The sequence below is a fragment of the Nesoenas mayeri genome (assembly GCF_963082525.1).
Source record: "Nesoenas mayeri genome assembly, chromosome: 2".
Taxonomy (NCBI): Eukaryota; Metazoa; Chordata; class Aves; order Columbiformes; family Columbidae; genus Nesoenas; species Nesoenas mayeri.
Window position 1 is genome coordinate 1,777,648 of NC_137543.1, and position 27,111 is coordinate 1,804,758.

The following is a 27,111-nucleotide window of genomic DNA, read 5'->3' on the forward strand; positions in this document are numbered from 1 at the left end:
CAGCATCCTAGTTGCTAAGTTGCAGAGGTGTGGTCTAGACAATAGAGTAGTGAGGTGGGTTACAAACTGGCTTAAGGAGAGAAGCCAGAGAGTGGTAGTCAATGGTGCGGAGTCTAGTTGGAGGCCAGTATCTAGTGGAGTACCTCAGGGGTCAGTACTGGGGCCAGTATTATTCAATATATTCATTAACGACTTAGACGAGGGAATAGAGTGTACTATCAGCAAGTTTGCTGATGACACTAAGCTGGGAGGAGTGGCTGACACGCCAGAAGGCTGTGCTGCCATCCAGCGAGACCTAGACAGGCTGGAGAGTTGGGCGGGGAATAACCTAATGAAATTTAACAAGGAAAAGTGTAGAGTCCTGCATCTGGGCAGGAACAACCCCAGGTTCCAGTATCGGTTGGGAAATTACATATTAGAGAGCAGTGTAGGGGAAAGGGACCTGGGGATCCTGGTGGACAACAGGATGACCATGAGCCAGCACTGTGCCCTTGTGGCCAGGAAGGCCAATGGCATCCTGGGATGTATTAGAAGGGGGGTGGTTAGTAGATCAAGAGAGGTCCTCCTTCCCCTCTACTCTGCCCTGGTGAGACCCCATCTGGAATATTGTGTCCAGTTCTGGGCCCCTCAGTTCAAGAAGGACAAGGAACTGCTGGAGAGGGTCCAGCGTAGGGCAACCAAGATGATTAAGGGAGTGGAGCACCTCCCTTATGAGGAAAGGCTGAGGGAGCTTGGTCTCTTTAGTTTGGAGGAGACTGAGGGGTGACCTTAGTAATGTTTATAAATATATAAAGGGTGAGTGCCATGAGGATGGAGCCAGGCTCTTCTGGGTGGCAAACAATGATAGGACAAGGGGTAATGGGATCAAGCTGGAACACAAGAGGTTCCACTTAAATTTGAGAAAAAACAACTTCTCAGTAAGGGTGACAGAGCACTGGAACAGGCTGCCCAGGGAGGTTGTGGAGTCTCCTTCTCTGGAGACATTCAAGACCCACCTGGACAAGTTCCTGTGCAACCTCACTTAGGCGTTCCTGCTCCAGCAGGGGGATTGGACTAGATGATCTTTTGAGGTCCCTTCCAATCCAGAACATACTGTGATACTGTGAAGGCCTTTGACACTATTTCCTCCAAAGAAAGTGTCTACTCATGGCTTGCACGATCATCCTCTCCTCAGGGTAAACCACTGGCTGGCTTGCTGAGCCTGAAGAGTTGTGGAGACTGGAGTTAAATCCAGTCAGCAGCTGATCACAAGGGGTGTTCACCAGGGCTACCTACTTGGCCATTTCTGTTGAATATCTTTCTTCATGACCTGGATGAGGGGATCTATCGGGTGTGCCCTTTTTTGCAGACTCCACTAAGTGAGGTGGGAGTGTTGATCTGCTGGAGGGTAGGAAGGCTCTACAGAGGCCCCTGGACAGGCTGGATGAATGCGTCGAGACCAATTGCATGAGATTCAACAACACCAAGTTCTGGGCCCTGCACTTGGGTCACCACAACCCCGTGAACACTACAGGCTTGTGGAAGAGTGGCTGGAAAACTGCCTGGCTGTGGTTTGTGGATGCATTGTGAAGAGGGGGCCCCATTTCCTAGCTGCCATGGCAGCCTGGTCGTGGCTTTGCAATGTTCTCAGGCATGAGGGCTCCTGGTTGTACTGTAGTCACTCCCTCCCTTCCTGTCACCTTGCTATGCCTGTCTTTAGGCCTGGCCTTTCATGCTGGATGTGCTCTGTGGGTGTCTTGATGAGCCCAGGGCTCAGTACAGGGGCCAGTTCTGTTTAATATCTTTGTCCATGATCTGGACAAGGGGATGGAGTGCACCCTCAGTACGTTTGTAGATGACATCAAGTTGGGCAGGAAGGTTGATTTGCTGGACAGTAAGAATGTTCTAGAGAAGGATCTGGGCAAGCTGGGTCGATGATAAGATGGCAATTGTCTGAGGTTCAACAAGGCCAAGTGTTGGGTTCTGCACTTGCATCACCAGCACCCCAAGGAACACCAGAGGCTTGGTGGAAGACAGTTTGTAAAGCTGCCTGTTGGAAAAGGACCTGGGCTACTGGTGACCAGCTGGCAGAACATGAGCCAGCGTGTGGCCAGCATTCTGGCCTGTGTCATCACTAGTGTGGCCAGCAAAAGCAGGGCAGTGACCATCCGCCTGTATTTGGTGCTGGTGAGGCTGCACCTAGAATCTGGCGTTCACTTTTGAGCCCATCATGACAAGAAAGACCTTTGAGGAGCTGGAGGGGGTTCCGAGAAGGGCAACAAATCTGTTGAAGGATCTGGAGCACAAGTGGGATGGGGAGAAGCTGAGGGATCTGGGGGTGTTTTGCCAGGAGAACAGGAGGCTGAAGGGAGATCATCTTTCTCTCTGCAATTGCCTGAAGGGAGAGTGTAGAGAGGAGGATGTTGTACTCTTCTCTCAAGTAGCAAAATCTAAGAGGTGAAGAAGTGGCTTCAAGTAGTGCCATTGGAGGTGTAGATTGGATATTAAGAAAAATGTCTCCCAGGAAGGGTTGTCGGGCATTGGAAGAGGGTGCTCAGGGAAGTGGTGAAGTCACCATCCCTGGAGGTAATTAAAAGACGTGTAGATGAGGTTTTTAAGACAGGAGACAAGGCAGCATAGGTAGAAGTCAAAGGGAACAAGGACAAGTGAATGTGACTCTTGTCATTGGTGCCCACAGCCAGGCCATGGAAGAATGGAGAAAGCAGAGAAGCTGTGCTGTTTCCTTGGAGGAGAAGGCAATGATTTTTCAGTGAGAGGGTGGTCAAGCAGTACAACTAGTTGCATAGTCAGATAGTGAAGCCTCCATCCTTGGAGATACTCAGCACCTCATTGGACGTCGCATGGACAGCCTCATCGTGCTGACCATGCTTGAGCAGGTTGGTTTGAAGGAGATGGTCTTCAGAGGTTCCTTGTGCACTCGATGATTCTGTTTGCTGTGATGGGCAGCGAGTGGTGTTGAGGAAGTGATTTGGAGAAGTAGCTGCTGCCACGGGGAGCTTGGGCGAGAGGCCAGGGTAGAAGGGCATGACACTTTGCAAGCCTTTTTCTGGAGTAAGTGAAGGGCTTGTGTGACAGCCTGGAAGGCCACCAAATGCACGTGGGTGATGTTCCTGAAGACTTACTTGCTAAGTGAAGTCTTGTGGCCACTTTCCACTCACCAGCTTAATGGCCCCTTGAGCCCTGTTTTGTTGCTCTGTCAGATTGGATGAACCATGGCAGAAGAAAGCAAGAGGACGCATCTCAGGCTGGAGTGCAAGAGAACTTTATTTGGGACCAAAAAGAGTGCAAAGGTAGGAGTACCAAGTGGAAAAGAGCAAGTCTGAGGTACAGAGATGGGAGAAGAGGAGAAGGTCCTTCAGTGAGGGATGAAGGCAGCCCAGGCTGGCCCCTTCCTTGCTTCTGTGCTTGGTGCCCGGAGAGGAGGAGCCATGGACAGCAGGTCCCTGTGCCTACAAGGGCCCAGAGGTGTGTGTCTTCAATCCATGCCGTTGCTTCCAGGGTGTTTGTAGTTGGCGTCAGGGGAGTTGGCAAGGGCCCTTAGCAGATGTATCCAGCCCTTCTGCCGCCAAAGCAGCCCAGGCCTCCAAAGCCATAGCCGTTGCCGTAGCCAAAGGCGCCGGAGTTGATGGCAACTCCCTGGGCACCGAGTTCGTTGCCCACGGCAGCCGATGCGGAGGATCCGACGGCGGTGCTCTGGGGGTGGGAGGTGAGGATGGGTCCTGGCAGGGTGACCAGCACGGCGGGAGGCTGGATGACGACGCGGGAGTCCTGGCACTGCAGGGAACAGGGCTCGTTGCAGCTGTTGGCCAGCGGGGTGGGTCCGCAGGGGCGGCAGGCGTCGTAGCAGGCCATGTGTGTGGTGTGGAGGGGCCCTGGAAGGGACGAGAGGCTGTTGAGCAAGCGCAGGGGGCTGAGGGTGCGAGGAGCGGTGCTGCAGGAGGACGAGGGAGTGGGGAGGCTGGTGTGGGGCTGTGGGGAGCGTGGCGGTGGGGAGGCGTGAGGGCTGCTGAGGCTGGGGGCAGAGCGTGCTGGAAGAGAGGGGCCAGGCGGGGCAGGAGAAGGAGGGCAAGGGGGTTGAGGCTCACCTTGTTGAGCGCGGAGGGAGGAGAAGGCGTCAGGAGAGCGTGTGAGGGAGAGAGGCGCTGGGCCGGCTTTTATGCCGGTCCCCGAGGGGCGGGACAGGCTTTGCGCATGGCGGCATTTTGCGGCCAGCAGCTGTCTGATGCCACAGCCTGGCCCGGAATGAGGAGGGTGTGTTTTCCTTCCCGCAATGCTCCAGTTTCTTGTGCTTGTCTTGAGAACGTGTCCACTTGGCCCTGGCGGCAGCTTTGAATTGTGAGCATGAGAGGCCAAAGAGTTGGCGTTGATGGCGCGTGTTAGGTGGGCAGAGGACACAGCCAAAGTGTAGCAGAGGTGGGGTGTTGTCAGTGAGCTCATCCCATGGCATCCATGTGGTTTGCAGGTGCATTGCGAGCACGGGGCCGGATTTCCTTGTAGCTCCGTCAGACTGGACTGGGCTTTGGAGCTGTGCCAAGCTTGAGGACCTGCCTCCTATATGGTGTTCGGTTTCTCTTTGCTAATATGTCTCTAAGCCTGTCTTTAGGCCTGGCTTCCTGATTGGGTTTACTTTGTGCATGCCTTGGTGCCCGTCCTTCTTTTAAGCTTGTCGATGGGTGGATTCATTATACTTCACAAAGTTTTGGAGGAAGGGAGCTGCAGGGGTGGATTCTGAGATAAGGTTCCAGAACATTCTGTCACGTTCGAAAGAGAGTCTGCATGTGTGAAAATATGAAGCTGTGGGGAATAAGACCATCTGGACTAAACAGAGAACGTTAGCTGGATCTCGGATAACAATGAGAGGTTATGACTTTTACAGGAAGGGGCAGGTAAATCAGGAGGACTACAGAGATGTCATGAGGTTGTACAGGGGGAAAATGAGAATTGTGGAAGCGCTACTACAACATGATCCAAGTACTGTAGCAAAATACAATAAAATGAATCTAGACATACATTATCCACAAAAGGAGGGCTAATGAGAATGTCCATCTTTTACTGGATGTGGGGGCAGTCGCAGGGCAAAGGATGAGGAAAATGCGTTAATGCTTTCTTCACCTCAGTCTTTCTAATAAGACCAATTATTCTCTGGGTACCAAGCTTCTGATGTAGAAGACAGGGAGCAGAACGAAGCCCCCAGAATCCAAGGGGAAATGGTTGGAAACCTCCTACACCAGTTGGACACTCACAAATCTATGGGGCCTGATGGGATCCAGCCAAGGGTACTGAGGGAGCTGGCGGAGGCGCTCCCCAAGCCACTTTGCATCATTTATCTGCAGTCCTGGCTCAGCAGGGAGGTCCCACTTGGCTGGAGGTTGGCAAATGTGCTGCTTATGTAAGAAGAAGGGACAGAAGGAGGATCCGCGGATCTACAGGCCTGTGAGTCTGACCTTGGTGCCAGGGAAGGTCATGGAGCAGATCATGTTGAGTGACATTATGGAGCACGTATGGGATGACCAGGTGATCAGGCCCAGTCAGGATGGGGTGATGAAAGGCAGGTCCTGCTTGGCCAACCTGATCTCCTTCTCTGACCAGTTAACCCACTTAGTGGATGAGGGAATAGCTGTAGATGTTGTCCACCTGGACTTTATTAAAGCCTTTGACAGTGATTCCACTGGAGAAAGTGGCTGCTCATGGCTTGGACAGGTGTATTCTTCACCGGCAAAAAACCTGGCTGGATGACTGGGCCCAAATAGCTGTGGTGACTGGAGTTAAATGCAGTTGGTGGCTGCTCACAAGTGGTGTTCCCCAGGGCTCAGTGCTGGGGCCAGTTCTGTTCAGTATCTGTCTCCATGGTCTGATGAGGGGATCGAGTGGACCCTCAGTAGGCGTAGCCTGGAGAAAGGGAGGCAGAGGGGAAACCATCTCACTCTCTACAACTACCTGAAAGGACGTTTTAGTGAGGTAGGTGTCAGTGTCTTTCCCAAGGAAGAAGCATCAGGACAGGAGAGAATGTGCTCAAGCTGCACCAGGGGAGATTTACATTGGATATTAGGGAAATTTACTCACCGAAAATGTTGTGAGACACTGGAATGGTCTGCCCAGGGTAGTAGTGGAGTCATTATCCCTGGAGGTGTTTAAAAGATGTGTAGATGTGGTGCTTGGGGACATGGTTTAGTGGTGACCTTGGTATTGCTTGGTTAACACTTGGATTTGATGATCTTAAAGGTCTTTTGTACCTGAAGCAAGCATTTGATTCTATTCAATGGCACCAGCCAGCTCCAACCAGACTGGTTGATGGTGAAACCTGAGCCCGTCAGCAGTGGTGGTAGCACAAATGTGTGAACAACTTTAAGAAGGGGGAAAACTACTGCAAAATTGTAACTGGAAGAGAGAGAGGGATGGATGTATGTAAAGAGAAAACACCCTACAGAAATTAAGTTCAGTGAAGAAGGAGGTGCAGGATGTGCTCCTGGTGCTGGAGCAGAGATTCCCCTGCAGCCCGTTGTGAACCCCACGCTGGAGCAGATTGTCCCACTGCAGCTTTGTGAGCACCTGCCATCCAGCCAAGATCAACCCAGCAGAGCAGGGTCACAGGCTTGTTCCTGCTCCTGGTCCTCAGGGCCCCAGGCTGTGCCTCAGGGACCCCACACTGAGGAGGACGGTGACGTCACAAAGGGGCTTTCTGTGTGACCTCAGAGCACAGGGACGGTTGCTTGGTGTCCCCTGCACTGGTGCTCCATGGACCCTGCAGCAGGGAGGCTGGTGGTCCAGAGACCCCCTGCATAGGTCACTGTGGGGCCTGCAGAGAAGAGGGGATGGTGGCCTGGAGATCGCCCCCAAGTGATCATTTGTGGACCCCGCAGCAAGGTGGGACCGTGGTCTGAGGACTCCTGCGTACGTGGAATGGGGACCATGTGTGCAGGGGGACAGTGCAACAAGGACGCACACTTGGGTCAGCTGAGGACCCCACAGCAAGGGGGTGGTGACCTGGGCACGCAGCATGTGTTGCCCAGGGTCCCGGCAGCAAGGGAACGCAGGATACAGGACTCTGTGTTTTTGTCCCTAGAACCTGACCATGAGTGAAGATGGTGTCATGGGCACTGCCAGGTGGTTGGGCTGGGGACCACAGCAAGGGGGCCCATGACAGGGACTCCATATGGGTGCCCTGACACCTGTAGAGCAGTGCAGGGTGTGTTGATGTATTTACTGATTGCATCTTTTTTGGGCTGTTATTTAACCAGGACAATTTCCCTCCATCTTACCCTTCCAAGTCCCCTGAACTACCCTAGTTTTAGGCCTTTGGTTTGGTTTTGGCAGTATTTCTACTCCTTCATTCTGTCATTCATCCTTTAGCAGTTGTTTTGGGGCCATTTGCCTAGGATTATCTATTGTAAAAGAAATGTTGATTTTGAGGTCCTGAAAGGCACCTTGTGGAACCTTCCAGGTGCTTCTATAGTGACTGTAAGCTGTCTGCTGAGGGTCACGTTGTTACCTGCGCCCTGACTGGCTGGTCAGTGAGTGCTGAGGCAGTGGCTGGTGTGGGGAGGGGAGGCTGCGACTGGGGGCTGAGGCTGGTGAGCTCTGGGAGAGCTGGTGAGGCCGGTGAGAGGCCCAGGGGAGCGGGACCGGCAGGCAGGGGAGGCTGGTGAGTGACGGCTTTGGGGGGTGAATGTGGGGTGAGCGCCGAGGGGTGAGGCCATTTCTGTGTGCAGTGTTTGTGGGGCCAGAGTGGGACTGGGCGTAGTGCAGGGGCAATGGGAGGCGTGTGTGGTGCGCGGGGCTGTGAAGCTGAGAACCTCGAGGGGATGTTTGCATGGGAAAGGGTTGGGGAAGCAGAACAAACGGGACTAGAGCAGTCCAGTTGGAAGGGACCAGCAGCGACCATCTAGTCCCACTGCCTGAGCACATCAGGGCTCAGTAAAAGTTGAAGCGTGGTGTTAAGAGCAGTGTCCACATGCCTCTGCAACACTGACAGGGTTGGGATATCAATCACCTCTCTAGGAAGCCTGTTGCAGTGTTTGACCACCCACCTGTAAATAAATGTTCCGTAATGTCAAGTTTAAAGCTGCAGTGCTGCAGCTTTGATTCATTCCCATGTGTCCTGTCACTGGATCTGATCGAGAAGAGCTCAGCACCTCCCTCTCCATGTTCTCTCCTCAGGAAGCTGCAGAGAACAATGAGGTCGCCTCTCAGCCTCCTTCTCTCCAGACTAGACAAACCCACTGTCTTTAGTTGCTCCTTTGGGACATGCCTTCCAGATCTTTCTCCAGCTTTGTTGCCCTCCTGTGGGTGCTTTCAAGTACCATGACATTCTTCTTAAATTGCACGACCCAGAAGAGCTCACAATACTCCCCCCATGCGGATAGATCAAAAGCTTTCCTAAAATCCAGAAAAGCTACGTCCACCAGCTTCCCTTCATCCACGAGGCAGGTGACCTTATCCTAGAAAGAAGGAAATCAGTTACACAGGACTTTCCCTTGGTGAACCCCTGTTGGCTGTACCTGATGATTACATTGTCCTTAAATGCCTTTCAGCAGTGCTCAGTTGGATCTTCTCCCTAATTTTCCAGGTACTGTGGTCAGACTAACAGGTCTGCAGATTCCTGGCTCTTCACTCACGCCCTTTTTACAAACTGGAATAACGTTGGCTGGCTTGCAGTGAGTGAGAGCATCTCTGGCCTCCCCAGACCTGGCTGAATTCAGTGGAGGTGAGTGTGGTGAGGGTTGTTCACCGCATGAGCAGTGTTTGTTGGTGAGGAAGATGAGGTGGGGCAGGAAGGATCTCTGTGGGTGTGTGTTGACGGTGCTGGAGCGCCTGGCAGGCAAGAGGCAGGTTGGGCCAGTGCAGGACTGGGCTGGTGGTGCTGGTGAGTCAGTTGGACTTACGTCTGCCCTCCAAAAGTGGGGGTTGTGTATCTGGATGTGCATAAGTCCACGGGGAAAGGTGATTTGATCTCCGGATTCCTGAAAAAGCTTCCTGATTTCCTTTCACTGGACATAGAGGAATGTCATGAAGCTGGGCAGGGGGAAAAGCCAAGTCCTGTTTCTGGAGACGACTCAGTGACAGTAGCAGGAATGACGGTGAGTCAGTTGATTAGAAAGTATCTTGGCAGAGAAGTACATTGCAGTCCTGGTGGAGAACAATAGGACTTGGAGTTGCCAATCAACCCCTGAGGCAAAAGAGGCTACCAAGTCTCCATGGCAGCATTGGCAAAAAAGTTGGCAGGAGGTTGAGGGAGGTGACCGTTCCTGTCTCCTCAGCACTGGTGACGTCCCATGTGGGGTCCTGTGTGCGGGTCTGAGCTCCCCAGTGGAAGAAGGACATGGATGTATTAGTGTAGGAGAAGTGCAGGTTCACCAAGATGCTAAAGGGTCTGGAACATGTTCCACCTGACAAGACAATGAGAGAGCTGGGATGTTTTAGCCAGGAGGCAAAGGGCACATGGGGGATGTTATCAATGTGGAAATTTCAGAGGGGAGTGAATAAAGTGTGTTTGCTGGGAGGGCTGGAGAGTCATGCTGGGGAAGAGAGTTATTCATGTGTGTGCTCACATGGGAGAGATCTTGTCCAAGATGAGCGCAGGGAAGCGTTCTCATGCGGAAGGCTCTGTTTGAGCCAGGGTTGGTTTGTGTCACATCCTGGAAGCGACTGGGCGCTGGTGTTGGTGGTGGCATATTTCCTGGGAGAGGTCGTGTTATTCTTTTACACTCACCCTGATGAGCTACTGAGTCCTGGTTTTTCTCAAGTGAAGTTAGATGAGCCATGGTAGAAAAAGGCAATAGGCTGCATCTCAAGCTGGGATGAAGGAGAATTTTATTGAGGGAAAAGAGTGAAAAGGCAGGAGTGCCAAGTGAAACAGCACAGGTCTGAGGTGCAAAGAAAGATGTGGGAGAAGAGGAGAAGGACCTTCATGGAGGTACGCAGGCAGCGCAGACTGGCGACTTCCCTGCTTCCGTGTTTGGTGCCTGGAGACGAGGAGCCATGGACAGCAGGTCCCTGTGCCAGGAAAGGCCTAGAGGTGCGTATCCTCAGTCCATTCCGTGGCTTCCAGAGTGTGTGTGTTTGGCATCACGGGGAGGTGGCGAGAGCCCTTAGCAGATGTATCCACCCCTTCTGCCACCAAAGCAGCCCAGGCCTCCGAAGCCGCCCAGGCCCCTGAAGCCGTAGCCAAAAGCGCCGGAGTTGATGGCAACTCCCTGGGCACCGAGTTCGTTGCCCGCGGCAGCCGATGCGGAGGATCCGACGGCGGTGCTCTGGGGGTGGGAGGTGAGGATGGGTCCTGGCAGGGTGACCAGCACGGCGGGAGGCTGGATGACGACGCGGGAGTCCTGGCACTGCAGGGAACAGGGCTCGTTGCAGCTGTTGGCCAGCGGGGTGGGTCCGCAGGGGCGGCAGGCGTCGTAGCAGGCCATGTGTGTGGTGTGGAGGGGCCCTGGAAGGGACGAGAGGCTGTTGAGCAAGCGCAGGGGGCTCAGGGTGCGAGGAGCGGTGCTGCAGGAGGGCGAGGGAGTGGGGAGGCTGGTGTGGGGCTGTGGGGAGCGTGGCGGTGGGGAGGCGTGAGGGCTGCTGAGGCTGGGGGCAGAGCGTGCTGGAAGAGAGGGGCCAGGTGGGGCAGGAGAAGGAGGGGAAGGGGGTTGAGGCTCACCTTGTTGAGCGCGGAGGGAGGAGAAGGCGTCAGGAGAGTGTGTGAGGGAGAGAGGCGCTGGGCCGGCTTTTATGCCGGTCCCCGAGGGGCGGGACAGGCTTTGCGCATGGCGGCATTTTGCAGCCAGCAGCTGTCTGATGCCACAGCCTGGCCAGGAATGAGGAGGGTGTGTTTTCCTTCCCGCAATGCTCCAATTTCTTGTTCTTGTCTTGACGACGTGTCCACCTGGCCCTGTCTGTACCTTTTAAGTATGAACTTTAGAGCCCAAGGACTTGGCGTTGATGGTGTGTGTCAGGGCAGACAGAGGACAGGGCCAAAGCGTATGAGATGGGGTGTCGTCAGGGAGGTCATCCCACAGCACTCGTGTGGTTTGAGGGTGTGTTGTGAAGAGGGGGCCCCATTTCCTTGCAGCACTGGCAGACTGATCTGGCTCTGGAGCTGTGCCAGGCATGAGGAGCTGCCTCTAAGATGGTCTTTGGGCTCTCTCCTCTTTGCTAACAACTCTCTTTAGGCCTGGATTCCTGATTGGGTTTGATCTCTGCATGTCTTGGTGCCCCTCTTGCTTTTAAGCTTGCAGCTGTGTGGATTTGTTATACATTCAGAATGTTTTGGAGCAAGAGAGCTACAGGGGTGGTTTCTGAGATAAGGCTGACGAGGATTCTGTGATGTTCATAGAGAGTCTGTATGTGCAAAAATATGAAGCTGTGGGGAAGAGGACATTCCTGGCTAAACAGAGAACTTTAGCTGGATCTCTGGATAATAATGACAGAATATGACTTTTACAGGAAGGGGCAGGTAACTCAGGAGGACTACAGGGATGTCATGTGGTCATGTAGGGGGAAAATTAGAATTGCGACAGCATAATTACTACATAATCTGGTTATTGTTATAAAATACAATAAAATTATTCTAGAGATAAGTTTCGAAAAAAGGAGGGATAAAGAGAATCTCCATCCTTTACTGGTTGTGGGGGCAGTCACATGGCCAAATATGAAGAAAATGCTTTAATGCTTTTTTCATCTCAGTTTTTCTAATAAGACCAATAATTCTCTTGATACGAAGCCTCTGATGTAGAAGACAGAGAGCAGAACAAACCCCCAGAATCCAAAGGGAAATGGTTTGAAACCTCCTACACCAGTTAGACAGTCAATGACCTATGGGGCCTGATGTGATCCAGCCAAGGGTACTGAGGGAGCTGGTGGAGGCGCTCACCAAACCACTTTGCATCATTTATCTGCAGTCCTGGCTCAGCAGGGAGGTCCCACTTGGCTGGAGGTTGGCAAATGTGCTGCTTATGTAAGAAGAAGGGACAGAAGGAGGATCTGTGGATCTGCAGAGCTGTCAGTGTGACCTTGGTGACAGGGAAGGTCATGGAGCAGATCATGTTAGGTGACATCATGCAGCACGTACAGGACAACCAGGCGATCAGGCCCAGTCAGGGTGGGGAGATAAAAGGCAGGTCCTGCTTGACCAGCCTGATCTCCTTCTCTGACAATGTGACCCACTTAGTGGATGAGGGAGTGGCTGTGCATGTTGTTTACTTAGAACGTATTAAAGCCTTTGACAGTGATTCAACTGGAGAAAGTGGCTGCTCATGGCTTGGACAGGTGTATTCTTCACTGGCAAAAAACCTGGCTGGATGACTGTGCCCAAATAGCTGTGGTGACTGGAGTTAAATGCAGTTGGTGGCTGCTCACAAGTGGTGTTCCCCAGGGCTCAGTGCTGGGGCCAGTTCTGTTTAATATCTGTCTCCATGGTCTGATGAGGGGATCGAGTGGACTCTAGGTAAGCGTAACCTGGAGAAAGGGAGGCAGAGGGGAGACGTTATCGCTCTCTACAACTACTTGAAAGGAGGTTTTAGTGAGGTAGGTGTCAGTGTCTTTCCCAAGGAAGAAGCGTCAGGACAAGAGAAAATGGCCTCAAGCTGCACCAGCGGAGATTTACATTGGATATTAGGGAAATCTATTCACCAAAAGTGTTGTGAAGCTCTGGAATGGACTGCCCAGGGTAGTGGTGGAGTCATCATCCCTGGAGGTGTTTAAAAGATGTGTAGATGTGGTGCTTTGGGACATGGTTTAGTGGTGACCTTTTGTCACAGAAGCACCCCGAGGTTAATTTATGGCACAACAGAGTCCAAAACAACTTTTATTAAACTGGTGAGAAACAGGGTTTTAGCAGTCCAAAAGTGACTTAAATAAAGTTTCGGATATCAGTTGAGGAAAATTATTTAGGGGCAGCAACCAATACAACAGGCGGTCCACAGTGTGCATGCACGTGGCTTCACTCAAAACAATGCCAGAGTCGCCCCTGAGTCCCGGAGAAGTACAGACTTGCCTAAACACTGTGCGGGATTATTTTAAAGAGATATACGTACTCGTAGTGAGTACGGGAAGTGTACGCTCGCGATTCCGCGAGGGTAAGTTTATAATACACTCGCAATCCTGCGAGAGTTAATGTACTTACATGTGTAAATGTGCATGGACTATTACACATGCTTACGTGGAAGCACGGGAGGAAAATACACTCGCGATTATGCGAGGAAATAATTTAAAGTACGCATGCAAATGTGCACGGAAAGTTACACGTACATATGTGCACAGAAGGTATAAATATACTTGCAATCCTGCGAGGAGAAGTTTTACTCACACCCGTGACTGCAAGGCAAGCGGAGTCTCCATCCCGGAGGGGCTCTCGGCGGCAGCATCTTGCTCGTGCTCCGAGAGACCCGTGAATGGGCGGAGTCTTGACGAGAATCCAGTTTTTATATTGGATGATCAGATCTGACTGTAGGCATTCTAGAAGCTTCTCTGCACCCCCACACTGGCTGTGGGTGCCCCTGAAGCCTCCAAACATCCCTCACACTGGCCGCAGGCGCCCAGGGGCTCCTTGGCGCCTCGGCGCTCCCTTCTCTTAATGGCCCTGGCCAGGGGGTCTCTGGGGCCAAACAAAAGAAGCTGTTAGCCTCAAGTAGCAGAGAGAGGGAGATGTGCCTACTCCTTCCATACTGAGGGAGGGAGGGAGAGAGGGGGGTTAGCGTTCTGCCACAGCGGGCAATCACATGGCAAAGGATGAGGAAACTGCTTTCTTCGCCTCAGTTTTTCAGTTCATGGAGCAGGTTATGTTGAGTGACATCATGCAGCACGTACAGGACAACCGGGCGATCAGGCCCAGTCAGGATGGGGTGATGAAAGGCAGGTCCTGCTTGACCAGCCTGATCTCCTTCTCTGACCAGGTGACACACTTAGTGGATGAGGGAATGGCTGTGGATGTTGTCCACCTGGACTTTATTAAAGCCTTTGACAGTGACTCAACTGGAGAAAGTGGCTGCTCATGGCTTGGACAGGTGTATCCTTCACTGGCAAGAAAACTGGTTGGATGACTGGGCCCAAATAGTTGTGGTGACTGGAGTTAAATGCAGTTGGTGGCTGCTCACAAGTGGTGTTCCCCAGAGCTCAGTGCTGGGGCCAGTTCTGTTCAATATCTGTCTCCATGGTCTGATGAGGGGATCGAGTGGACTCTCAGTAAGCGTAGCCTGGAGAAAGGGAGGCAGAGGGGAGACTTTCTCGCTCTCTACAACTACCTGAAAGGAGGTTGTAGTGAGGTAGGTGTCTGTCATTTACCCAAGAAAGAAGCATCAGGACAAAAGAAAATGACCTTAGGTTCCACCAGGGGAGATTTACATTGTATATTAGTGAAATTTATTCACCGAAAATGTTGTCGAACACTAGAATGGACTGCCCAGGGTAGTGGTGGAGTCATCATCCCTGGAGGTTTTTAAAAGATATGAAGATGTGGTGCTTGGGGACATGGTTTAGTGGTGACCTTTGTATTGCTTGGTTAACACTTGGATTTGATGATCTTAAAGGTCTTTTGTATCTTAAACAAGTATTTGATTCTATTCAGTGGCACCAGCCAGCTCCAATCAGGCTAGTTGCTGGTGAAACCTGAGCCAAGCAGCAATGATGGTAGCACAAATGTGTGAACATCTTTAAGAAGGGGGAAAACGACTGCAAAATTGTAACTGGAAGAGAGAGAGGGATGGATGTATGTGATAGAAAAATCTCTACAGACAGCAAGGTCAGTGAAGAAGGAGGTGCAGGATGTGCTCCTGGTGCTAGAGCAGAGATTCCCCTGCAGCCCGTTGTGAACCCCACGCTGGAGCAGATTGTCCCACTGCAGCCTCTGGAGATCTCCCTGTCCTTACAAAGACTCAGGAGCCTTTCCTCAGATGTTCTCCCCTCATGCAGCTGAGGAGGGGGAGTGATAGAGCAGCTTGGTGGGCACCTGCCATCCAGCCAAGGTCAAGCCAGCCCAGAGCCCCATCTTGCCAGCAGAGCAGGGTCACAGGCCAGTTTGTGGTCCTGGTCCTCAGTGCCCCAGGCTGTGCCTCAGGGACCCCACACTGAGGAGGACGGTGACCTCACAAAGGGGCTTTCTGTGTGACCTCAGAGCACAGGGACGGTTGCTTGGTGTCCCCTGCACTGGTGCTCCATGGACCCTGCAGCAGGGAGGCTGGTGGTGCAGAGACCCCCTGCACTGGTCACTGTGGGGCCTGCAGAGAAGAGGGGATGGTGGCCTGGGGATCCCCCACAAGGGATCATTTGTGGACCCCACAGCAAGGTGAGACCGTGGTCTGGGGACTCCTGCGTAGGTGGAATGGGGAGCATGCGTCCAGGTGGACAGTGCAGCAAGGACCCACGCTTGTATCTGCTGAGGATCCCACAGCAAGGGGGTGGTGACCAGCACACCCAGCATGTGTTGCCCAGGGTCCCGGCAGCAAGGGGACGGAGAGTACAGGACTCGGTGTTTTTGTCCCTGGAACCTGACCGTGAGTGAAGATGGTGTCATGGGCACTGCCAGGTGGTTGGGCTGGGGACCACAGCAAGCGGGGCCATGACAGGGACTCCATATGGGTGCCCTGACACCTGTAGCACAGGCAAGAAGTGCAGAGTCTTTTGATGTATTTATTGATTGCAGTTTTTTTGGGGCATTATTTAATGAGGACATTTTCCCTCCATCTTACCATTCTAAGTCCCCCCAACTACACTTGTCCGAGGCCTTTGGTTTGGTTTTCGGCAGCATTTCTAGTCTTTAAATCCCTTGTTCACCCTCCAGCCAATGTTTTGGTGCCACTTGTTGAGGATTATCTTATTTATTGTACCAGAAGTCTTGATTTTGGGGTCCTGAAAGGCACCTTCTGGAACATTCCAGGTGCTTCTATAGTGACTGTAAGCTGCCCACTGATGGTCAGGTTGTTACCTGCGCCCTGATTGGCTGGTCAGTGAGTGCTGAGGCAGTGGCTGGTGTGGGGAGGGGAGGCTGCGACTGGGGGCTGAGGCTGGTGAGCTCTGGGAGAGCTGGTGAGGCCGGTGAGAGGCCCAGGGGAGCGGGACCGGCAGGCAGGGGAGGCTGGTGAGTGACGGCTTTGGGGGGTGAATGTGGGGTGAGCGCCGAGGGGTGAGGCCATTTCTGTGTGCAGTGTTTGTGGGGCCACAGTGGGACTGGGCGTAGTGCAGGGGCAATGGGAGGCGTGTGTGGTGCGCGGGGCTGTGCACCTGAGAACGTTGAGGGGATGTTTGCGTGGGAAAGGGTTGGTGAAGCAGAACAGATGAGACTGCAGTTGGAAGGGACCTTCAGTGATCATCTAGTCCCACTGCCAGAGCAATTCAGGGCTCAGTAAAAGTTAAAGCGAGGTGTTAAGAACAGTGTCCAAATGCCTCTGAAACACTGACAGGGTTAGGATATTGACCACCTCTCTAGGAAGCCTGTTGCAGTGTTTGACCACCCTCCCTGTAAATAAATGTTTTTTGATGTCTAGCTTAAACCTCCAGTGTTGCAGCTTTGATCCATTCCCATGTATCCTGTAGCTGGATCTGATGGAGAAGAGCTCAGCACCTCCCTCTCTATGTTCCCTCCTCAGGAAGCTGCAGAGAACAATAAAGTCACCCCTCAGCCTCCTTTTGTCCAAACTACACAAACAGACTGTCTTTAGTTGCTCCTTTAGGACATGTCTTCCAGATCTTTCTCTAGCTTTGTTGCCCTCCTGTGGGTGCTTTCAAGTACCTTGACATTCCTTTCAAATTGTGCGACACAGAAGAGCTCACAATACTCCCCCCATGCGGATAGATCAAAAGCGCCGAGGGGTGAGACCATTTCTGTGTACAGTGTTTGTGGGGCCAGAGTGGGACTGGGCGTAGTGCAGGGGCAATGGGAGGCGTCTGTGGTGCGCGGGGCTGTGAAACTGAGAACCTTGAGGGGATGTTTGCATGGGAAAGGGTTGGGGAAGCAGAAAAAATGGGACTAGAACAGTCCAATTGGAAGGGACCAGCAGTGACCATCTAGTCCCACTGCCTGAGCACATCAGGGCTCAGTAAAAGTTAAAGTGTGGTGTTAAGAGCAGTGTCCAAATGCCTCTACAACACTGACAAGCTTGGGGTATTGACTACCTCTCTAGGAAGTCTTTTGCTATGTTTGACCACCCACCTGTAAATAAATGTTCTGTAATGTCAAGTTTAAACCTGCAGTCGTGCAGCTTTGAACCATTCCCATGTGTCCTGTCACTGGATCTGATGGAGAAGAGCTCAGCACCTCCCTCTCCACGTCCCCTCCTCAGGAAGCTGCAGAGAACAATGAGGTCACCCCTCAGCGTCTTTCTATCCAAATGAGACGAGTCCAGTGTCCTCAGGTGGTCGTGTAGGACACGTATTCCAGATCTTTCTCCAACTCTCTTGCCCTCCTGTGGGTGCTTTCAAGTACTTTGACGTTCTTCTTAAGTTGCGCCCCCCATATCAGGTCACAAGACTCCCCCCATGCGGATAGATCAAAAGCTTTGCTATAATCCAGTAAAGCTGTGTCCACCAGCTTCCCTTCATCCACTAGGCAGGTGACCGTATCGTAGAAGGACAGGAAGTCAGTGAAACACGACTTTCCCTTAATGAACCCCTGTTGACTGTACCTGATGATTACATTGTCCTTAAATGCCTTCCAGCAGTGCTCAGTTGGATCTTCTCCATAATTTTCCAGGTACTGTGGTCAGACTAACAGGTCTGCAGATTCCTGGCTCTTCACTCACACCCTTTTTACAAACTGGAATAACGTTGGCTGGCTTGCAGTGAGTGAGAACATCTCTGGCCTCCCCAGACCTGGCTGAATTCAGTGGAGGTGAGTGTGGTGAGGGTTGTTCACCGCATGAGCAGTGTTTGTTGGTGAGGAAGATGAGGTGGGGCAGGAAGGGTCTCTGTGCGTGTGTGTTGATGGTGCTGGAGCGCCTGGCAGGCAAGAGGCAGGTTGGGCCAGTGCAGGGCTGGGCTGGTGGTGCTGGTGAGTCAGTTGGACTTACGTCTGCCCTCCAAAAGGTGGTTGTGTATCTGGGTGTGCATAAGTCCATGGGGAAAGGTGGTTTGAACAGACGATTGCCGATGGATTTACCTGATTTCCTTGGACACAGTGGAATGTCATGGAACTGAGCAGGGGGAGAGGCCAAGTGCTGTTCTGGGCAGGACTCAGAGCTGGCAAAAGGAATGACGGGGGGACAGTTGAACAGAAAACAGCTTGGCATAGAAGGGTCTTGTGGTTTTGGTGGAGAAGAAATGGGCCCTAAGGTGGCAATGAACCCTTGACACAAAAGGAGCCACCAGTGTCCAATGCAGCATTAAGGAAAGTCTTGACAGGAGGTAAAGGAAGGTGGCTGTTCTTCTCTCCTCAGCACTGGTGAGGTCCCATGTAGAGTCCTGCGTGCAGGACTGAGTTCCCCAGTGGAAGAAGGACATGGATGTATTAGTGCAGGAGAAGTGCAAGTTCACAAAGATGCTAAAGGGTCTGGAACATGTTCCACCTGAAAAGACAATGAGAGAGCTGACATGTTTTGGCTGGGAGGCAAAGAGCACGTGGGGGATGTTATCAATGCGTCGAAATTTCAGAGGGGAGGGAATGAAGTGTGTTTGCTGGGTGGGCTGGAGGGTCATGCTGGGGAAGAGAGTTATTCATGTGTGTGCTGACATGGGAGAGATCTTGTCCAAGATGAGTGCAGGGAAGCGTTCTCATGTGGAAGGCTCTGTTTGAGCCAGGGATGGGCTTGTGTCACATCCTGGAAGCCACTGGGTGCTGGTGTTGGTGGTGGCATATTTCCTGGGAGAGGTCGTGTTATTCTTTTCCACCCACCATGATGGACTATTGAGTCCTGTTTTTTCTCAAGTGAAGTTGAACGAGCCGTGGGAGAAAAAGACAATAGGCTGCATCTCAAGCTGGGATGAAGGAGAACTTTATTTAGGGAGCCATGAGGAAAATATAAATAGTAAATGATTCTGTGATTCTGCTCCTGGCAGAGCCGGAGAGTGATGCTGGGGAAGGAAGATGGTCAAGTGTGTGTTGTCCTAGGGAGATCTCACCAGAGGCATGTTGAGGAGAGTGTTCTTGTGTCAAAGTCTTTCTTTGATCCTGTGACGGGCTTGTATCATGTTGTGGAAGACCCCCAGATTCTGGTCTGTGTTCTTGGTGGTATAGGTGGTGACATATTTCCTGGGACAGGTCTTGTTACCCTTTTCCCCCCTGTCCAGTTTGCTTCTTGAGCCCTGGCTTTGTGCTGGGTGAGGTTGGAAGAGCCTTGAGAGAAGAAAGTCAAGTGAGACATCTCAGGCTGGGATGCAAGAGATCTTTATTGACCAAAAAGAAGAGTGAAAAAGCAGGAGCACCAAGAACAAGGCGGCAAATATAAAGCTGCACGTAGGGCGACCATCACCTGCGGTTGCTTCTGTGACATAGATGTTGCCAGAGCACGAAGATCTTCCTGGCTCCTTTAGAGGAGGAGCCATGGACTGCAGGTCCACATGCCAAGAAAGGTCCAGTGCTGAGTCCTACGATCCATGCGGTAGCTTCAAAGCGGTGGGTGGCGTATGTCAGGGTTGGTGTTGTGGGCCATTAGCAGATGTATCCACCCCTTCTGCCACCAAAGCAGCCCCGGCCTCCGAAGCCGCCCAGGCCCCCGAAGCCGTAACCGAAGCTGCCAGAGTTGATGGCAACTCCCTGGGCACCGAGTTCGTTGCCCACGGCAGCCGATGCGGAGGATCCGACGGCGGTGCTCTGGGGGTGGGAGGTGAGGATGGGTCCTGGCAGGGTGACCAGCACGGCGGGAGGCTGGATGAGGACGCGGGAGTCCTGGCACTGCAGGGAACAGGGCTCGTTGCAGCTGTTGGCCAGCGGGGTGGGTCCGCAGGGGCGGCAGGCGTCGTAGCAGGCCATGTGTGTGGTGTGGAGGGGCCCTGGAAGGGACGAGAGGCTGTTGAGCAAGCGCAGGGGGCTGAGGGTGCGAGGAGCGGTGCTGCAGGAGGGCGAGGGAATGGGGAGGCTGGTGTGGGGCTGTGGGGAGCGTGGCGGTGGGGAGGCGTGAGGGCTGCTGAGGCTGGGGGCAGAGCGTGTTGGAAGAGAAGGGCCAGGCGGGGCAGGAGAAGGAGGGGAAGGGGGTTGAGGCTCACCTTGTTGAGCGCGGAGGGAGGAGAAGGCGTCAGGAGAGTGTGTGAGGGAGAGAGGCGCTGGGCCGGCTTTTATGCCGGTCCCCGAGGGGCGGGACAGGCTTTGCGCATGGCGGCATTTTGCAGCCAGCAGCTGTCTGAAGCCACAGCCTGGCCAGGAATGAGGAGGGTGTGTTTTCCTTCCCGAAATGCTCCAATTTCTTGTTCTTGTCTTGAGGACGTGTCCACTTGCCCCTGGCGGCAGCTTTGAAGTCCATGAATTAGAGGACAAGGACTTGGCGTTGCTGACGCGTGTCAGGGCGGGCAGAGAACGCGGCCAGGGCGTAGCAGAGGTGGGGTGTCGTCAGTGAGATCATCCCACAGCACTCGTGTGGTTTGCGGTTGCCTTGTGAAGAGAGGGCCCCAGTTCCTCACAGCCTTGACAGGCTGGTCCTGGCTTTTGGGCTTTTGTAGTCATGAGGGCTACCACTTCCAATGTCCTTTCACTCCCTTTCTTGCTACCATCTCACTAAGCCTTTCTTTAGGCCTGGCCTATCCCACTGAGTTTCCTTTATGGGTGTCTTGTTGCACCTCTTGCTGCAAGCTTGTAGCTGGGTGTACTGGGCTTACGTGGCACGGTTTGGGTTGCAAGGGAGCTGCTTGGTTGTTCTCTGTCAGAAGCTTGCAGAAGTTTCCCTATGTGTGAAACAGAGTCCTGAGCTGCAGAAAGATGACCTAGTAGGGTAGAAGACTGGCTGGAACTCAGGAAAAGAGAGTTTATGACCTCTGTAAGGCAGGGCAGGCAACTTAGAAGGACTACATGGGTGTTGTGAGTTTCTGCAGGGAGAACACTAGAAGGGCCAAAGCTCAATGAGAACTTCATCTGCATACTGCTTGAAAACATGACCATGCCATGGCATTGATGGCGCGTGTCAGGGCGGGCAGAGGATGCAGCCAAAGCGCAGGAGAGGTGGAGTGTCATCAGTGAGGTCATGCCATGGCACTCGTGTGGTTTGCGGTTGCATTGTGTGGAGGGGGCCTCATTTGCTTGCAGCGCTGGCAATCTGCTCTGGGCTTTGGAGCTGTGCTGGCCTTGAGGAATTGTCTCTTCCATGGAATAGGATCCCTGTGTGGCTTGCTTGCATCTGACTAATCCTTTCCTTCCACGCTCCTTACGATCTCTGCAGGTCTTGGTGTGTGTCTTGCGTATGAGCTGGGTATGCAGAGTTTATTTTTTAAGGTTTTAGTTGGAAGCTGAGCAGAGTTTCTGGAAGTTTACTCATGGTACATAGACAGTGTTGGTGTGTAGACAACAAGCTGACCCTGTTTCTCCCAGAGAAAGTGGGTGTTGATGTCTTGGGCTACCGTAGTCATTGATGGCTGAAAAACTGACTGGATGGCAGAGCCCAAAGAGTTGTGGTACTGGAGTGAAATCCATTTGGTGGCCACTCACAATTGCTTTTCCCCCTGGCTCAATACTGGGGCCAGTTCTGTTTAGTAATCTTTCTTCTTGATCTGGACGAGAGGATCGAGTGCACCCTCAGTACATCTGCAGATGACACCAAGTACAGGCAGGAGCGTTGAGCCACTTGGAGCTATGAAGGCTCTACAGATGGCCCTGGAAAGGCTGGATCAATAGGCTGAGACCAATTGCATGAGGTTCAACAAAGCCAAGTGTCGGGTCCTGCACTTGGGTCACCACAACGCCATGAAGACTCCAGTAACTGTCAAGAGCTGTTGAAGAGTGGCTGGAAAGCTGCCCGGTGGTCAAGGACCTGGGGGTGTGGGTCGACAGTGGCTGCATATGAGCCAGCGTGTGTGGCCGTGACGGCCACCGGCGTCTTGGCTTGTGTCACACCAGTGCCAGCTGGTGTGGCCAGCAGGAGCAGGACGGTGACCATGCCCTATTCTTGGCACTGGCGAGGCCACCCCTTGAATGGTGTGTTCAGTTTTGAGCCCCTGAGGGAAAGAAAGACCTTCAAGTGCCTAAGCCATTTCAAAGAAGGAGAAGGAAACTTGTGACAAGTTGGAGCACAGCAGTGATGGAGGACCCACTTTGGGTTTTAGGGTGTATAGCCTGGAGAAAAGTGTGTCTGCAACTGCCTGAAAGGAGGTTGTAGTGAGGAAGGGATTCAGTCTCTTTTCCAAACGACCAAGTGACAGGACAAGAGGAAATGGCCTTAAGTTGTGCCAGGGAACGTTTAGATTGGATATTAGGAAAATTTTCTTCCCAGACAAGGGTTGTCCACAGTGGAGGAGATGACCACCTGGAGCCCGTAGAGGACCTGACGCTGGAGCAGGTGGGTGCACGCACAGGAGGTGTGACCCTGTAGGAAGCCTGTGTTGGACCACAGAATTGGTGGGACCCGTGAACCCATGAGGAAAGTCTAAATACCAAATGATTCTGTCATTCTACTCCTGGTGGAGCCGGAGAATCATGCTGGGGAAGGAAGATGGTCAAGTGTGTGTTGTCATAGGGAGGTGTCACCAGAGGCATGTTGAGGAGAGTGTTCTCATGTCAAAATCTTTCTTTGATGCAGTGATGGGCTTGTATGATGTTGTGGAAGACCCTCAGATTCTGGTCTGTGTTCTTGGTGGTATAGGTGGTGACATATTTCCTGGGAGAAGTCTTGTGGCCCTTTTCCCCCCTATCCAGTTTGCTTCTTGAGCCCTGGCTTTGTGCTGGGTGAGGCTGGAAGAGCCTTGAGAGAAGAAAGTAAAGCGAGATATCTCAGGCTGGGATGCAAGAGATCTTTATTGAGGAAAGACAAGAGTGAAAAGGCAGGAACAACAAGTAGGCGGTGACAAGTATAAGCTGCACGTAGGGTGAGCGTCAGCTGAAGTTGCTTCTGTGACAGAGATCTTGCCAGAGCACCAAGATCTTCCTGGCTCCTTTAGAGGAAGAGCCATGGAGAGCAGGTCCACGTGCCAAGAAGGGTCCAGAGGTGAGTCCACAATCCATGCCGTAGCTTCAGTGCGGTAGGTGGTGTCCGTCAGGGGTGGTGGCGAGGGCCCTTAGGAGATGTATCCAGCCCTTCTGCCGCCAAAGCAGCCCAGGCCTCCAAAGCCATAGCCGAAGCCGTAGCCAAAAGCACCGGAGTTGACGGCAACTCCCTGGGCACCGAGTTCGTTGCCCACGGCAGCCGATGCGGAGGATCCGACGGCGGTGCTCTGGGGGTGGGAGGTGAGGATGGGTCCTGGCAGGGTGACCACCACGGTGGAAGGCTGGATGAGGACACGGGAGTCCTGGCACTGCAGGGAACAGGGCTCGTTGCAGCTGTTGGCCAGCGGGGTGGGTCCGCAGGGGCGGCAGGCGTCGTAGCAGGCCATGTGTGTGGTGTGGAGGGGCCCTGGAAGGGACAAGAGGCTGTTGAGCAAGCGCAGGGGGCTGAGGGTGCGAGGAGCAGTGGTGCAGGAGGGCGAGGGAGTGGGGAGGCTGGTGTGGGGCTGTGGGGAGCGTGGCGGTGGGGAGGCGTGAGGGCTGCTGAGGCTGGGGGCAGAGCGTGCTGGAAGAGAGGGGCCAGGCGGGGCAGGAGAAGGAGGGGAAGGGGGTTGAGGCTCACCTTGTTGAGCGCGGAGGGAGGAGAAGGCGTCAGGAGAGTGTGTGAGGGAGAGAGGCGCTGGGCCGGCTTTTATGCCGGTCCCCGAGGGGCGGGACAGGCTTTGCGCATGGCGGCATTTTGCAGCCAGCAGCTGTCTGATGCCACAGCCTGGCCAGGAATGAGGAGGGTGTGTTTTCCTTTCCGCAATGCTCCAGTTTCTTGTTCTTGTCTTGAGGATGTGTTCACTTGGCCCTGGTGGCACCTTTGAAGTGTGAGCTTTAGAGGCCAAGGACTTGGCGTTGCTGCCACGTGTCAGGGCGGGCAGAGAACGTGTCCAAAGCAAAGGTGAGGTGGAGTGTCGTGAGTGAGGTCATCCCACAGCACTCGTGTGGTTTGTGGTTGCATTGTGTGGAGGACGCCTCATTTCCTCACAGCCCTTGCAGCCTGGTCTGGGCTCTGGAGCTGTGCCAGGCATTAGGAGCTGCCTCTAAGCTGGTCTTTGGTCTGTCCCCTCTTCAGTAACATCTCTCTAAGCCTCTCTTTAAGCCTGACTTTCCAGTTGGGTTTGATCAGTGCATGTCTTGGTGCCCCTCTTGCTTTTAAGCTTGCAGCTGTGTTGTTTGTTATACATTCAGAATGTTTTGGAGCAAGGGAGCTACAGGGGTGGTTTCTGAGATAAGGCTGACGAGGATTCTGTGATGTTCATAGAGAGTCTGTATGTGCAAAAATATGAAGCTGTGGGGAAGAGGACATTCCTGGCTAAACAGAGAACTTTAGCTGGATCTCTGGATAATAATGACAGAATATGACTTTTACAGGAAGGGGCAGGTATGTCAGGAGGACTACAGGGATGTCATGTGGTCATGCAGGAGGAAAATTAGAATTGCGACAGCATAATTACTACATAATCTGGTTATTGTTCTAAAATACAATAAAATTATTCTAGAGATACATTTCGAAAAAAGGAGGGATAAAGAGAATCTCCATCCTTTACTGGTTGTGGGGGCAGTCACATGGTAAAATATGAAGAAAATGCTTTAATGCTTTTTTCATCTCAGTTTTTCTAATAAGACCTATAATTCTCTTGATACGAAGCTTCTGATGTAGAAGACAGAGAGCAGAAGAAACCCCCAGAATCCACGAGGAAATGGTTGGAAACCTCCTACACCAGTTGGACACTCACAAACCTATGGGGCCTGATGGGATCCAGCCAAGGGTACTGAGGGAGCTGGCGGAGGCGCTCACCAAGCCACTTTGCATCATTTATCTGCAGTCCTGGCTCAGCAGGGCGATCCCACTTGGCTGGAGGTTGGCAAATGTGCTGCTTATGTAAGAAGAAGGGACAGAAAGAGGATCCGAGGATCTGCAGACCTGTCAGTCTGACCTTTGTGCCGGGGAAGGTCACGGAGCAGATCATGTTAGGTGACAGCACACAGGATGTAAAGGACAACCAGGCGATCAGGCCCAGTCAAGATGGGGTGATGAAATGCAGGTCCTGCTTGACCAGCCTGATCTCCTTCTCTGCCAAGGTGACCCACTTAGTGGATGAGGGAATGGCTGTGCATGTTGTCTACCTAGACCTTATTAAAGCCTTTGACAGTGATACAACTGGAGAAAGTGGCTGCTCATGGCTTGGACAGGTGTATCCTTCACTGGCAAAAAATCTGGCTAGGTGACTGTGCCCAAATAGCTGTGGTGACTGGAGTTAAATGCAGTTGGTGGCTGCTCACAAGTGGTGTTCCCCAGGACTCAGTCCTGGGGCCAGTTCTGTTTAATATCTGTCTCCATGGTCTGATGAGAGGATCGAGTGGACCCTCAGTAAGTATAGCCTGGAGAAAGGGAGGCAGAGGGGAGACTTTATCACTCTCTACAACTACCTGAAAGGCGGTTTTAGTGAGGTAGGTGTCAGTGTCTTTCCCAAGGAATAAGGAACAAGGAACAGGACAATAGAAAATGTCCTTAAGCTGCACCAGGGGAGATTTACATTGGATATTAGTGAAATTTATTCACCAAAATTATTGTCAAGCACTTATACTGCCCAGGGTAGTGGTGGAGTCATTATCCCTGGAGGTGTTTAAAAGCTGTGTAGATGTTGTGCTTGGGGACATGGTTTAGTGGTGACCTTGGTATTGCTTGGTTAACACTTGGATTTGATGATCTTTAAGGTCTTTGTACCTGAAACAAGTATTTGATTCTATTCAATGGCACCAGCCAGCTCCAACCAGACTGGTTGCTGGTGAAACCTGTGCCAACCAGCAATGGTGGTAGCACAGATGTGTGAACATCTTTAAGAAGGGGAATAATAACTGCAGAATTGTAACTGGAAGAGGAGTTGGTATATATGTGAGAGCAAGATCTCTACAGACAGCAATTTCAGTGAAGAAGGAGGTGCAGGATGTGCTCCTGGTGCTGGAGCAGAGATTCTCCTGCAGCCCGTTGTGAACCCCACGCTGGAGCAGATTGTCCCACTGCAGCCTCTGGAGATCTCCCTGTCCTTACAGAGACTCAGGAGCCTTTCCTCAGATGTTCTCCCCTCATGCAGTTGAGGAGGGGGAGTGATAGAGCAGCTTGGTGGGCACCTGCCATCCAGCCAAGGCCAACCCAGCCCAGAGCCCCATCTTGCCAGCAGAGCAGGGTCACAGGCTTGTTTGTGGTCCTGGTCCTCAGGGCCCCAGGCTGTGCCTCAGGGACCCCACACTGAGGAGGACGGTGACGTCACAAAGGGGCTTTCTGTGTGACCTCAGAGCACAGGGACGGTTGCTTGGTGTCCCTTGCACTGGTGCTCCATGGACTCTGCAGCAGGGAGGCTGGTGGTCCATAGACCCTCGGCCTCGGTCTCTGTGGGGCTCTGCAGTGAAGAGGGGATTGTTTTCTGGGGATCTCCCTCACCAAGGGATCATTTGTGGACCCCACAGCAAGGTGAGACCGTGGTCTGGGGACTCCTGTGTAGGTGAAACGGGAACCATGCAGCCAGGTGGACAGTTCAACAAGGACGCACACTTGGGTCAGCTGAGGATCCCACAGCAAGGGGTTGGTGACCTGCACACCCAGCATGTGTTGCCCTGGGGTCCTTGCAGCAAGGGGACACAGGATACAGGACTCCGTGGTTTTGTCCCAAACCTGACCGTGAGTGAAGATGGGGTCATGGGCACTGCCAGGTGGTTGGGCTGGGGACCACAGCAAGGGGGGCCATGACAGGGACTCTACATGGGTGCCCTGACACCTACAGCACAGGCAAGAAGTGCAGGGTCTGTTGATGTATTTACCGATTAGAGTTTCTTGGGAGTGTTATTTAATCAGGACAATTTCCCTGCATCTTACCCTTCCAAATATCCCCAACTACTCTTGTCCGAGGCATTTGGTTTGTTTTTTGGAAGCATTTCTACTCATTCATTCCCGTGTTCACCGTTCCAGGTCCCCTCAACTACTCTTGTTTGAGGCCTTGGTTTGGTTTTTGACATCCTTTGTACTCATTCATTCC

The 27,111-nt window shown here is 52.7% G+C and overlaps 2 protein-coding genes across 2 annotated transcripts; both read right to left on the reverse strand.

Moving 5' to 3' along the window:
• Positions 1-3,537: 3,537 nt before the first annotated feature.
• Positions 3,538-3,852, reverse strand: LOC308037772 (feather keratin-like; the record flags this gene model as incomplete). The annotated part of the gene is made up of 1 exon (XM_080339769.1): positions 3,538-3,852. The coding sequence occupies one exon, from the start codon at positions 3,850-3,852 to the stop codon at positions 3,538-3,540; it is 315 nt and encodes a 104-aa protein (XP_080195895.1).
• Positions 3,853-10,088: 6,236 nt separating this feature from the next.
• LOC308037607 (uncharacterized protein) lies at positions 10,089-19,879 on the reverse strand (the record flags this gene model as incomplete). The annotated part of the gene is made up of 2 exons (XM_080339495.1): positions 10,089-10,411; positions 19,603-19,879. 2 exons carry the CDS (start codon positions 19,877-19,879, stop codon positions 10,089-10,091), a joined length of 600 nt encoding a protein of 199 aa, XP_080195621.1.
• Between the last annotated feature and the right edge of the window lie 7,232 nt (positions 19,880-27,111).